Raw genomic sequence first — 13,968 nt, forward strand, 5'->3', positions numbered from 1 at the left:
TGTTTTTGGATGTTTTATTTGAATGTAGACTTGTATCAAACACAGGAACACTGTGTATCATTAAGAAGATTATTGAAGTGTTTTGAACTAGGGCTGTCACAATTACGAAATTTGTCTGACTTGTGCTGATTATCACAATTACTTGTCTGTTTTTATGGCTTCCATTATATAATTGATTAATTTAAGCCTTCTGTAAATTATCGTTAAATCTTTTTTTTAGTTATTTTGCAGTGTAAGATTACCGAGTATTCCAAATTCAAGGAATCTGTCAATACCGATCCAACGCCACTACAGAATATCAATACTGCGTTTGTGGAACCAATGGTCACTCTCTTTAAACCCTTTGTTAAACATAAATCACTAAATACAAAACTACATTTGAATAAAAATATAATAAACTCTGACTAATTTAGCAGCAAAATATATTTTTGGTGCACATTATACAATTAAACGTTTCTTTTTTTTTTTTATTTGCATTCTTACTAAATTCTTGCCACACATTTTACAAGATTAGATATTTGTGGTGCAGTATCTGCAGATCATTTGCCATTGTCCTATCAGTCATCTCTCCTTACTCTGTATGTGTTAGCTGAACTTTCCTCCGTTGTTGAAAGACAGACGAGCATGTTTGTGTGCTCATTCTCCGGGGAATACATATTATACAGTCCACACTTTGATTGACGTTTTAGGACCAATAGTTTTTAAGAAAAGTACCTCCTCCTCCAGTGCGGAAGATGATGGGGTTGACGGTGTTCCGTACAGCGCGCATAACGTGATTTTATCGGCGAAAATGGACATTTAACTGATCAACTGTGAACTGTTTATTAATTTTAACTGAAAAAAAAATATTTAAATGAATATGACAGATGAGTACCTTTTTATTTGATTAAAATTCATGTTAATTGCTGCTTTAATAAAGGGCCATGCGAGTTTGGCATGAGCGTGATGCATGGTTCCACTTTTTGAGCATAGACATGAAAATGACATTTACAACTTAAACTGTTATACATTTTGAATGCTTTGGTCCACAGACTTAATGTTGGTCTCTTTTTAAAGCAGATACTTGGCCGATCATTGAAGTGAATAAAGGTATAAAGATTATATAACAAAAAAGTTATGGAAGTTTAAGTTTATGAAAATATTGAATATAATAATATAAATATTTATATTTTATATAAAATATATATTTTACAAAACACGTTTTACTCTAAAACCGCTAGAAACGAGTTATGTTCCAAATTTGAGGTTGATCCCTAAAAAAAAGGGTCTTTCAGTGAGATTTATTTTGGGCGTAGTACCAAGCTTTTCCACTAGATGACCATCAAACCCCATTAGTGACCATTTAAGGGCACCTTCTTTTCCATAAATGGTTTGAATGACCTGAAACATGTTTTTCCCTACTTTTCTCAATATTTATGAAGTGGACATCAAAATCAGAAGTATTAAGCGTCAGTATGACAGTATTTGTTTTCAATTTAACCTCAAAAGACACATAAAAGACATACGAGAACCCTGGACTTGTGTTATAGATCACAATGCATCAAAAAAAGAATAATCTATTGTTTTTTCTATATATTCAAAACACTTTTAGACTTTTTTTCCTCAAAAAATACAATGAATGTTATCTTTTCAACACTCTCCGTGAAAATGAATAAAGATTTTTACACATTTTTCATGACTTCATCTATGCATTACTATTTCAAAAGGTCAGAATGCACTCTCTGACTCTGATGAGTACTCTTCTTGCGTATTAATAGATTACAGTTTCTCTGTAAAATATAAAAAAAAATCAGTCACCAAATGTCAAAACTACAGTCTGTACGCATTCCAATGATATATAGTTTGTCAAGATTACTTTAGGTTCAGACTAAGATATTACTGTTTAAAACATGTAATGGCAAGTGTCCCACCGTGGGCCAGTGACAGTTAATTAAGCATGAACCATGTGAAACATTAGTGAATACGATTCCCATATCTTTCTGAAGACTAGAAGGGCAAACAATTTGCACTGATTAATAAAAAATAAGATGTGAAAAATGCCCACCGTCCATTTTCAAGCGCAGTGGGCGCACCTAGCAAACTTACTCAAATCTTCCTAAAACAAACAGCAGATGGGTCTCTGTCTAGACCGGGGGTGAAAGAGGGAGACATAAGATAACACAGATACATAGTTTATGTACAACCTGGAATTATTTATTCTGCAATCGGTGCTAAAACGCCACCTGTACGGAACATAGTTTTGTACAGAACATGGTTAGTCATAATCCTTATGCAGAAAGGCACAGAAAACAAATAACACGTTATACCCAGCCACGAAAGAGTTAGGGACATGGTTAGCCGCTGAAGTTAAAAGAGTTCACCAGCTCAAAAACTAAAAGGGAACCAAGGTCTCAGTCAGGCAGCACATGCTGTCTTCTCCCTCAGGTCTGCTGGTTTATTGTCCGGTGTGATCCTGTCTGATTGCCTGTGCCTGCAGTTAACTGTGCTTCTTGTTTTTGCTCTGGTTCTTGGTGTTCTTGTCTGGTCTTCCCCAGTCTAGGATGGGTTTCAGTGGTCACCCCCTTGTCTCCTTGCATCTGGGTCCTCTGTCTTGCAGATCCATGACATAAGACCTAGCAAAATTAGCTTCAGGGTAATTCCTTCCACTAAGCCTTAAATGAACCCCCTTCAATAATATCATTCTCTCAGAGACGGTTTCTGTTGTCTGAATGAGCACCAGTTTGGTTTTCATGCACTGTATGTCATCTGAAGCCATTTCATACCTTAATGTGAGGTACAGAATTATATTTACAATTGTTCAGTTTAAGTTTCCAGAAACTCATCTTCCTTCTGCTGCAGCTGTCAGTTATTCTCCACTCAGCAGTCAAACAGCATGTCACATTCAGTTATGACAGTCAGCATGGTAAATCTCACTCTCCAAGATAATATATTCCCATTATTTTACTTGTTTTGTAGATAAAGATCTGGGGATTTGCTAAATTATACAGTCAGCTAGTTTAATTTCATAGCTTATATATTTTTATTCAAATGTCGTTTTTCTCTGTAATTAAGTATTCAGTGGTTTATGTTTAATGAAGGTTTATGAACATTTACATTTATTCATTTAGCAGAACATTTTATCCAAAGCGACTTACAGATGAGGACAGTGGAAGCAATTAAAAACAACAAAAAAAGCAATGATATATAAGTGCTATAACAAGTCTCAGTTAGGTTAACACAGTACACGTAGCATGGGATTTTAAATAATATAATAAATAAAAAGAAAACAGATAGAATAAAAAAAGAATAGAGCAAGCTAGTGTTAGAGGTCTTTACACATACACACACAACACACACACACACCTACAATTGCATAATAAATGAAAAGAAAATAGAATACCAAAAGATTAGAAAGGTAGTTGGATTTATTTTTAAGAATAGAATTAGAATAGTGAGTGTTAAAGTTAGAGGGTCAAATAAAGATGGAAGAGATGTGTTTTAAGCCATTCTTGAAGATGGCTAAGGACTCAGCTGCTCGGATTGAGTTGGGGAGGTCATTCCACCAGGAGGGAACATTTCATTTGAAAGTCCGTAAAAGTGACTTTGTGCTTCTTTGGGATGGCACATTCAAGTGACGTTCACTTGCAGAACGCAAGCTTCTAGAGGGCACATAAGTCTGAAGTAACAAATTTAGGTAAATGGGTGCAGAGCCAGTGGTAGTTTTGTAGGCAAACATTAATGCCTTGAATTTTATACGAGCAGCTATTGGAAGCCAGTGCAAATTGATAAACAGAGGTGTGACGTGTATTCCTTTTGGCTCATTAAAAATGTATCTTGCTGCCGCGTTCTGAATTAATTGTAAAGGTTTGATAGAATTGGCTGGAAGACCTGCCAAGAGGGCATTGAAATAGTCCAGCCTGGACAGAACAAGAGCTTGAACAAGGAGTTGTGCAGCATGTTTCGAAAGAAAGGGCTTGATCTTCTTGATGTTGAATAAAGCAAATCTGCAGGATCGGATAGTTTTAGCAATGTGGTCTGAGAAAGTCAGCTGATCATCAATCATAACTCCAAGGCTTCTAGCTGTTTTTGAAGGAGTTATGGTTGATGTGCCTAACTTGATGGTGAAATTGTGATGAAACGAGGGGTTTGCTGGAATCACAAGCAGTTCTGTCTTGGCAAGGTTGAGTTGAAGGTGATGGTCCATCATCCAGGAAGAAATGTCTGTTAGACAAGCTGAGATGTGAATAGCTACCGTCGGATCATCAGGATGGAATGAGAGGTAGAGTTGAGTGTCATCAGCATAGCAGTGATATGAAAAGCCATGTTTCTGAATGACAGAACCTAATGATGCCATGTAGACAGAGAAGAGAAGTGGTCCAAGAACTGAGCCCTGAGGCACCCCAGTAGTTAGATGTTGTGACTTGGACACCTCACCTCTCCAAGATACTTTGAAGGACCTATCTGATAGGTAAGACTCAAACAATTGAAGTGTGGTTCCTGAGATGCCTTTTGCCAGTAGGGTTGATAGGAGGATCTGGTGGTTAACCGTGTCAAAAGCAGCGGACAGATTAAGCAGGATAAGTACTTAAGATTTGGATTCTGCTCTTGCCAGTCTTAGAGCTTCAACAACTGAGAGCAATGCCGTCTCAGTTGAATGTCCAATTTATGAAGCCAGATTGGTTACTGTCAAGGAGATTCTTCTGTGTGAGAAATGTAGAGACTTGGTTGAACACAGCTCGTTCAAGTGTTTTTGCAATAAAAGGAAGAAGGGAAACTGGTCTGTAGTTCTCTAAAAGAGATGGATTGAGGTTGGGTTTTTTAAGTAGTGGAGTTATACGTGCCTGTCTAAATGATGAGGGAAAAACACCAGTGTGGAGGGATGTGTTGATGATGTGAGTGAGTGCAGGTACAACTGCAGGAGAAATGGCTTGAAGGAGATGAGATGGAATAGGATCAAGCGAGCAAGTAGTAGGGTGATTAGTAAGGATGAGTTTTGAGACTTCTGACTCAGAGAGTGAAGAGAAGGATGTAAATGAGTGTATGTTTCCTGGTGATATGAGCTTGATGGATTGTGGTGTGGAAAATTTGGCACTAATGTGTTTAATTTTATTAATGAAAAACATTGCAAAGTCGTCAGCTATTATATATATATACATATATATATATATATATACAATTTTGCAATAAAGGTAATGTCTGAGAGGGTGCATGTATGTTTCCTCAAAAAAATAATCAGAAATGTTTCTTGATCAGCAAATCAGCATATTAGAATGATTTCTGAAGATCATATGACACTGAAGACTGGAGTAATGATGCTGAAAATACAGCTTTGATTACAGGAATACAGTATATTTTAAAACATTCAGATAGATATTTTAAATCAGAGCATTTTACAATATTACAGTGTTTACTGTATTTTTAATAAATAAATTAGTGTTAGCATTAACAGATGTTATTAAACATGCATGTTTTAAATCTACAAATGATTTTAACAGCTCTATATAATTTTCATTAATAAATCATTTACAGTATAAAATGCTTAACAGATCATTAGATAATTTATATTAAAATAGCTACAAATATGAGATTGCATACTTGTAAATGTTAACTAATAAGGAAGATATCAGATAATAAGGGAGATATCATCAGGAAACATGGTGTTAGCTTTCACTGTTATGCTGATGATACTCAGCTCTATATTTCTTCATGGCCCGGTGAAACACACCAATTTGAAAAACTAATGGATTGCATAGTCGATATAAAAAGCTGGATGACGAGTAATTTCTTACTGCTAAATTCTGAAAAAAAACAGAAGGGTTAATTATAGGACCTAAAAACTCTGCTTGTAATAACCTAGAACACTGTCTAAGACTTGATGGTTGCTCTGTCAATTCTTCATCATCAGTTAGGAACCTAGGTGTGCTATTTGATCGCAATCTTTCCTTAGAAAGCCACGTTTCTAGCATTTGTAAAACTGCATTTTTCCATCTCAAAAATATATCTAAATTACGGCCTATGCTCTCAATGTCAAATGCAGAAATGTTAATCCATGCATTTATGACCTCAAGGTTAGATTATTGTAATGCTTTATTGGGTGGTTGTTCTGCACGCTTAGTAAACAAACTACAGCTAGTCCAAAATGCAGCAGCAAGAGTTCTTACTAGAACCAGGAAGTATGACCATATTAGCCCGGTCCTGTCAACACTGCACTGGCTCCCTATCAAACATTGTATAGATTTTAAAATATTGCTTATTACTTATAAAGCCCTGAATGGTTTAGCACCTCAGTATTTGAATGAGCTCCTTTTACATTATAATCCTCTACGTCCGCTACGTTCTCAAAACTCAGGCAATTTGATAATACCTAGAATATCAAAATCAACTGCGGGCGGCAGATCCTTTTCCTATTTGGCGCCTAAACTCTGGAATAACCTACCTAACATTGTTCGGGAGGCAGACACACTCTTGCAGTTTAAATCTAGATTAAAGACCCATCTCTTTAACCTGGCATACACATAACATACTAATATGCTTTTATTATCCAAATCCGTTAAAGGATTTTTAGGCTGCATTAATTAGGTAAACCGGAACCGGAAACACTTCCCATAACAACCTATGTACTTGCTACATCATTAGAAGAATGGCATCTACGCTAATATTTGTCTGTTTCTCTCTTGTTCTGAGGTCACCGTGGCCACCAGATCCAGTCTGTGTCCAGATCAGAGGGTCACTGCAGTCACCCGGATCCAGTACATATCCAGACCAGATGGTGGATCAGCACCTAGAAAGGACCTCTACATCCCTGAAAGACAGCGGAGACCAGGACAACTAGAGCCCCAGATACAGATCCCCTGTAAAGACTTACTAATGAATGTCATTCAGTTGCTTTGACACTTTTTTTGTTTAAAGCGCTATATAAATAAAGGTGACTTGACTTGACTTAATAACGATATTGAACAATAGATAATGATTAACAGATAATTAGTTAACATAAATTAAATGCTTAAATTTCAAGCAAAGGAAACAGAAATATATATCAAAATAAAAGTCCATGGAACAAAATGTAAATTAACAGAAATGTGACCGAATGGTATAATGTCACAAAAATAAATTGTCAATTGTTGTAGACTTTATTAACTTTATGTCTTTTAAATGTTACATTACAATACACAGTGACACACACTAAAGCACATCGTGTTTCTAAATTAAGGCAAGCAAACAGAAGATATAAGTTCTATGTATAAACAATTTAGTAGACGTAAGGAAGTAATAAACATAGTTGAAAAAAAAAAAAAAACAACATGACTGTTCTGCTTGGTATGTTAAAATCTTTGATCTTTGAAATCACCTTCAGTTCATTTGTGTCTTGATGTGTTTGTTTTTACTGCATAACCCATTTGGAGCAAACTGTAAATGTTAATCAAAGCCATACATCTCAGGACAGTATACAAATGCCTTAGAAATCTAACAGTCTAAGTGACAAAGATGTATAAAATCTAAAACACTATTGGAGTTAACATGGAATTTATGGTTTTCAAGTCTGTTACACTATGAACACAATGTGAATGAGAAGTATGTCTTATGAAATGATAATGTTCCACAATGTTAATGCTTACTCAACATACAGATAATGAATATCTTATCAAGCACCTTTAAATATGAAAAGCATCAAACGTACAAAAGAATTAAATGCATTAGAAAAATACCATTATACAATAAAAGTGAAAACATGAAATATCGAGGTACATTTGATTGAAAAGAATTAAAGCAGTGGAGAGAACGGCTCATCACATTAATGTTATTTTTTTTAGATGGAGCCCATCTGACAGTTTGAACGTACAGAAGAATGAATAAAGGCCGTCCACTTCAAATCCGCTGGGGCTTTTCAAAATTCCTTGTTTAAAAAGTCTTACAACTTCTCCCATATTTAGACTTTGTTATAAATTGAAAACATCTACTGTTCTCTAACACACATAACTGCAAACAAAACAACCAAAACCTTTAGGGTTCAAAATCAATAGGAAATATCATATTTCAGTCAAAACATTAAACAGCCCTTTTCATGGGTTAAAATGGTAAATTGTTAATTAGATTCAGGGTCTTAATGCCTTGAACTGTAACAATAACTGATATGCTTCATATGATCATTTTATCAGTGCATAATTTTTTTAATGTGATGGTTAACAAATTTATGCTTAATGGTTAATTTAATTTATTTGTTAAGAGAATAAATTAGTAAGAAGAATAATTCATAAGCTAGAAACATACTCAAGTATGCAAACGTAAATGCTTGGCCAGCGCATTGCATGTGTGTGGTCTTGTACTGTACAATTTGATCTTGTATTGCTGTGGTAATAACAAACCTTCGCTCTCAAGGGGGTGACAGACTTGCTACTTTTCATTACGTTGGATATGTTCTTCAGGTAGTTTAACTAACTTGCTCAACAAGATTCTTCAAAATGCTTTGTCATGACAATAATTGACCTGCAAAACAATACAGAAGACCAATACATAGACTGCCAGTGTTCATCAGCTCTGGCCCTTGAGATCCACAAGCCTCATCAAACACACCTCACTATGATTACTGGACAAAAACTGGCCTGAGGACCACAGCTGAACAACTCTGATTTATGCTAATGCCCAGCAATGCTAGGAAACTGTTGCGTTATGAATCTGATACAATGATGCACAAAATCGAGCTCACATAGCCAGAAGTGTTTTCATTCACATATTTCTGTAGAGTACGTTAAGGCCTTTGCATTTGTATTATCATTTGAATGCATCACAGCAGCATTCACTGAAAGAGAACAATGACATAGAGTGAAAAACACGTAGAGCACACAAATAACATTTAAGAAGCATGAAGAACTGTACAATATGAACTCTGGCAGTGTGCACTGGCAACAGGCTTTATTTAAGACCGAACAGCATGTCTGGGGTTCGTCACTGGAATGTAATGATAGATACTCTGAGGCTGCTGATGTTAGTAGTTTTTGCAGGCTGTGTGAGACATGGAGCGTGAGCGTGTCAGAGTACTCTTCTCTTTGCAGCTGTCCTCTAACCGTGTCTTTCCCTGTTCCTCTTTCATGAACAGATCCATCATGAGGATCTTCTCTTTATGGATCTGTAAACTGATGTCTTTGGGAATATCTGGGATGATCCAGTCCACAACATCACTCATCAACATCACCACATTCTGCAGAAAAAAGAGGAGATGTGTACAAATTAACCAGCATTTTTGTTCTTCATTATATAACAAACTTAACAAGAATCATAAAAAAATCTCATAAAAAAAAAAAAAAAAAATCTCAAGTGGTTTGTCCAGTTAAAGGGTTGGTTCACCCAAAAATGAAAATTATGTAATTAATAACTCTCCCTCATGTCGTTCCAAACCAGTGAGACCTCCGTTTATCTTCAGAACACAGTTTAAGATATTTTAGGTTTAGTCCGAGAGCTTTCTGTCCCTCCATTGAAGCTGTGTGCACGGTATACTGTCCATGTCCAGAAAGGTAAGAAAAACATCATCAAAGTAGTCCATGTGACATCAGAGGGTCAGTTAGAATATTTTGAAGCATCGAAAATACATTTTGGTCCAAAAATAGCAAAAACTACAACTTTATTCAGCATTGTCTTCTCTTCCTGTTGTGAGCGCATTCACAACACTGCAGTTTAGTGATGTCCAGTTCACGAACGACAGAAACGGTTCTTGACTCGTGAATGAGTCTTTTGTTCGTTATCTGGCTCGGCTCGGTGTTCATCTTCAGTTCTCTCTTCACAGCAGTTCAGTCAGTGTACTGTTTGAGTAAATGAATTACTCCGGGATATTGGTTTGTTTGAACTCAGAGGGAGTATCAGCCACGTTAAAAAAGTTAACAGCTTAAGTCATTTGTGGATTAATGCGTATTGGAGACACAAACCGTTTCAAACGATTCAGTTCGATTTGGTGAACTGGTTCAAGAAGAACCGGTTAAATCGAATGATTTGTTCGCGAACCGGATGGACATCACTAAACTGCAGTGTTGTGAACGCACTCACAACAGACCCGGAAGAGAAGACAATGCTGAATAAAGTCGTAGTTTTTGTTATTTTTGGACCAAAATGTATTTTCGATGCTTCAAAAAATTCTAACTGACCCTCTGATGTCACATGGACTACTTTGATTATATTTTTCTTACCTTTCTGGACATGGACAGTAGACCGTACACACAGCTTCAATGGAGGGACTGAGAGCTCTCGGACTAAATCTAGAATATCTTAAACTGTGTTCCGAAGATAAACGGAGCTCTTACGGGTTTGGAACGACATGAGGGTGAGTCATTAATGACATAATTTAGATTTTTGGGTGAACTAACCCTTTAAATGAATACACAAAATATCCACAAATATTATTTTCTCAGTTTTTCAGCATTTTTATCCTTAGAATGTTTATTTTCTTTGGCAATAATTTAAGGTAGCTGCTGAACTGATACTGTGAATCTCAGAGAGATATCTTAAGATATTAGACACTAACCTGAAAGACAATGACAAATGCTAGTCTGGCTGCCAACACAGCCCAGAACTCTTTTGAGATCTCGTATGGTGTCAGAGACCACGGAGGCTCTCTGTAGTCTTTATACCTGGAGGAAAAGGAGAAATATATCATTAAATATTTATGTAGAGTGTTAATTGAGTTTAAAGCTCCTATTATAGGTACACCGTACCTGCAGATGTCCACATGAAAGCCGAGGTGGAAAGGCTCCAGTGGGGCGGTACCATTCTGGAAGTGACTGACGTTAAAGTAAGACAGCGTGTGGTTGACAAAGCCGTGCATCGACCCATCTGGACTGTACATGTACTGATAGACCAGCCGTGGAATAAAGTCTGATGTGAAGGAGATCACAAAAGCCTACAGGAAAGATGATAGTTTTTAATATTTTTAAAGGATAATTTCCTTTTTTGACATTTAATTGGACACAGGTGGCATGCTTAAGCATGCAGAAAATTATTTTGATACATTTAGAATCATTTAAAGTATGTAGAAACATTCACACTTCAGCATTCATACAAATGATTGCATGTGAACGGTTTCTAGCTTCTGTACAGCATTCAAGATAGTGAAACTGATTGCAGTAAAATCTTTAGTTCCCACGCCTGGGGGTGGGGTACTTTTTCTCCTAATGCTGAAGCCTGATTTCTTAACATTCGTGTAGCTCCATTAACAGAATACATTTAAGTCCGCAAAAATGGTACTTATTTTAGTTAGCAAAAATGGTCCTTAGTTAGTAAGCACTCAGTGCCAATTCATCATAATGTTCTCCTTCAGCATGAAGATCATATCTTCACTGACTCCAATAAAGAAGAAACTTTCTGCTTGCCACAGAAGAGCCACAGCAGCAGATTACGGTGCTGACAGTTCCAACAAGACTAGAGCATAGAGCATATTAGAGCATATTTCGCCTAAAACTGCACATTTTCAGAGGCGTTTGGTACAAAATGCTGTGCCATGGATGTGACTCATGCAGGGAACTCCTGTACTCCACAGATGAGCACTGTTTGGACAAGCCCACAGAGAGGCTGCGCTCATAGAGACATGCTGTTCTCATTACAAGAGCATGCATCTCGCCTTGCTACAATCATGGATCACTTCCTTTGTAGATAGCAACTCTGTCCCTTGTGCTCTAAGGGGAAAAACAATGGACTTATGGGGCAAAGCAGATGGCTCTGAGTGAGCTTACGCCAGCTCACATCCCACGTTTCCTCTAGCCACGCAGAAAGGATTCCCCTCTGCTCTTTTCCCAGGTCCAGATGCAGGTGTTGGAGCGTGTGTTTGTTGCCAGTGCTGGGTTTGCCCCAATAGATGTTTGTGCACCCACGCAATTCTGGCCTTGGAAGCCATCCTGGGCATTCTGGATTCTGCAGACTATAGAACAAGATACTCACTCCAATTGACTCAAAGACCTCCCCGCTTCAGTGGTGTGATCCAAACTTCAGTCCAGAACAATGATACAACCACTATTTGCTCATTCCAAAGAAAGATGGCAGGTTCAGGGCCATATTTGATCTCAGATATTTGAACCGCACCTTTTGGTAAACAAAGTGACCGTTCATGTGTAAAAATGTGCACATTCATTCAACATTCATGTGCACATCACCATGAACACACCATCCCCACCGGGAAACATGGTGGTGGCAACAAAATGGCCTAATTAGATTAGATTCAACTTTATTGTCATTGCACATGTAGGTACAAGGCAACGAGATGCAGTACATGGGAGGAAGAGATACAACATTAGGGAAGGGAGGAGAAAAAAAAACAACCCCCAGACTATGCTCCTTTGGGAGCACAGTGTGAGAACAGGAAAAACACCTCAGCAACAAGAGCACATAATCAATACAACATGAAAAACACACGACTTGCAACAGGGGAGGGGGAGTCTGGGGTGCAGATAACCCTGCACAGACAAGCAGCCATCTGGTCCTGCAGCCATTCGGCACTGGTCACAGACCCGCTTTTTAGTTTATCAGTTTTACAAAGCGGCGGAGGCGAGGGATGGTTGGTGAATGCATATCTGTATATATGTGCGTATGTTAGCGTATGTGTGTGTATGTATATAAGAGTTTGTGTATTTGTAGGCCTGGAGAGCCACTATCTATATCTATATACCGTTATCTATATTGGGGTTAATAGTCTCAGTCTCAGTGCTGACCGCTCTGCCCACTGCTTCAATCATGACGGGCAGCCATGTGAGGTTTTGGACAGCTGTTCCTGTTTTCTGAATTCTTCGATAACCCAGGGCAAAGCCTATTCCAATCAGCAGAACACCTGTAATCATGGTTCCGAATAGTTAGATATCTTCAATGTCCTCCACGTCCCCTCTCCCACACATCCATCGTGTAGCCAGCTGCGAACGTTCCGGCAGGGCAGTCAGGTCTCGCCCTTATATAGTTCTGACCTGGGATCTATCCATGGTCCTCAGGGCCCCTCGAGGCCCTTCGTGTGAGCCGTTTCAGTCGACCAACTTGTGGTCCCTAAGCTTATGCCTCAGGTCCTATTGTTTACCATATATAAATAATGTGGCAACATTAATTTGCTCTGCTTGTTTGCGATTTTATGCTCATTTGCACAGTTCTTGGTAGATTGATTTGATCATTATGGAAATTAGATGTTACATCGGTGTTCTCTTATGTGCCATTGTTAATAGATCACCCACAGAACTTTCCACATGCTTTTTTGGAATTGCGCTCTCATTCTCATTTCTGTTGTTTAGTAAATCTGCCCCTTAGACTGTTCTACTTCTACTTTTTAGTTAAAACTGTTTAAGAAGTTTAAGTGAAATCTTGAAAAGACACAATCATCAGATACAGTACACATTTTACACAGTATCACTTTTGTGATGTGGCTTTGTGTTTGCCAAGGGCTATCTTTGGATCGGATCTCAGTGGTCACTGTTATATGAATCCAAAGACTGCTTCCAATATTTTCAAACAGGATGGAAGTTCTAGTGCTACGATTTCTATTTTTATTTTATTAAAAAAAAAAAATAATTTAATGGCACTAACTCAGTGTGGAGTTGAGGCACTACAGGGTTGGATTTGACATGCAAATTTGCAGTGTTTACCAATAAGAAGTCACTTGATTTGGCAGTGACCTCTGAGCAATTCTGTTCAAACACTTGTTTATAATGGCACTGTTAAAGAATATAAAGTCAAAGGTAAATGTGACAGCTAGTGATACTACACTATTAGATACTTACATTGACAATAACTGCCACCTTTGCGACTCCTCTTAAAATATTATACCAGATTCCTGTGAAGACATCATAAGAAACACAATTAGTTTATCAGGATTTTGAGGTAAACCTCTTAAAATACACCAGATGATGCCAATTTTATTTTTATTAATTTTATGGAAAGATGTGCAGGAATATTACAACTGTAGATACATGAAAGTCAATAGGTTCTACATTTTTAATTATTTTCTCAAACTGGAGGACAAGGTCAAAAGATTTT

General features: G+C 37.4%; 1 protein-coding gene across 2 annotated transcripts in view; it reads right to left on the reverse strand.

The window, feature by feature from the left end:
* Positions 1-8,199: 8,199 nt before the first annotated feature.
* LOC132133078 (anoctamin-1) overlaps positions 8,200-13,968 on the reverse strand; it is a 72,444-nt gene continuing 66,675 nt past the window's right edge. For both annotated transcript variants that reach the window (XM_059545774.1, XM_059545776.1), the window contains 4 exons: positions 13,713-13,765; positions 10,680-10,864; positions 10,490-10,595; positions 8,200-9,175 (listed from right to left, as the gene is read on the reverse strand). In XM_059545774.1, the coding sequence (XP_059401757.1) occupies positions 8,963-9,175; positions 10,490-10,595; positions 10,680-10,864; positions 13,713-13,765 (557 nt within the window). In that variant the 3' untranslated portion in view covers positions 8,200-8,962. The remainder of the gene's footprint in view (positions 9,176-10,489; positions 10,596-10,679; positions 10,865-13,712; positions 13,766-13,968) is intronic.

Source organism: Carassius carassius, chromosome 50, assembly GCF_963082965.1.
Source record: "Carassius carassius chromosome 50, fCarCar2.1, whole genome shotgun sequence".
Taxonomy (NCBI): Eukaryota; Metazoa; Chordata; class Actinopteri; order Cypriniformes; family Cyprinidae; genus Carassius; species Carassius carassius.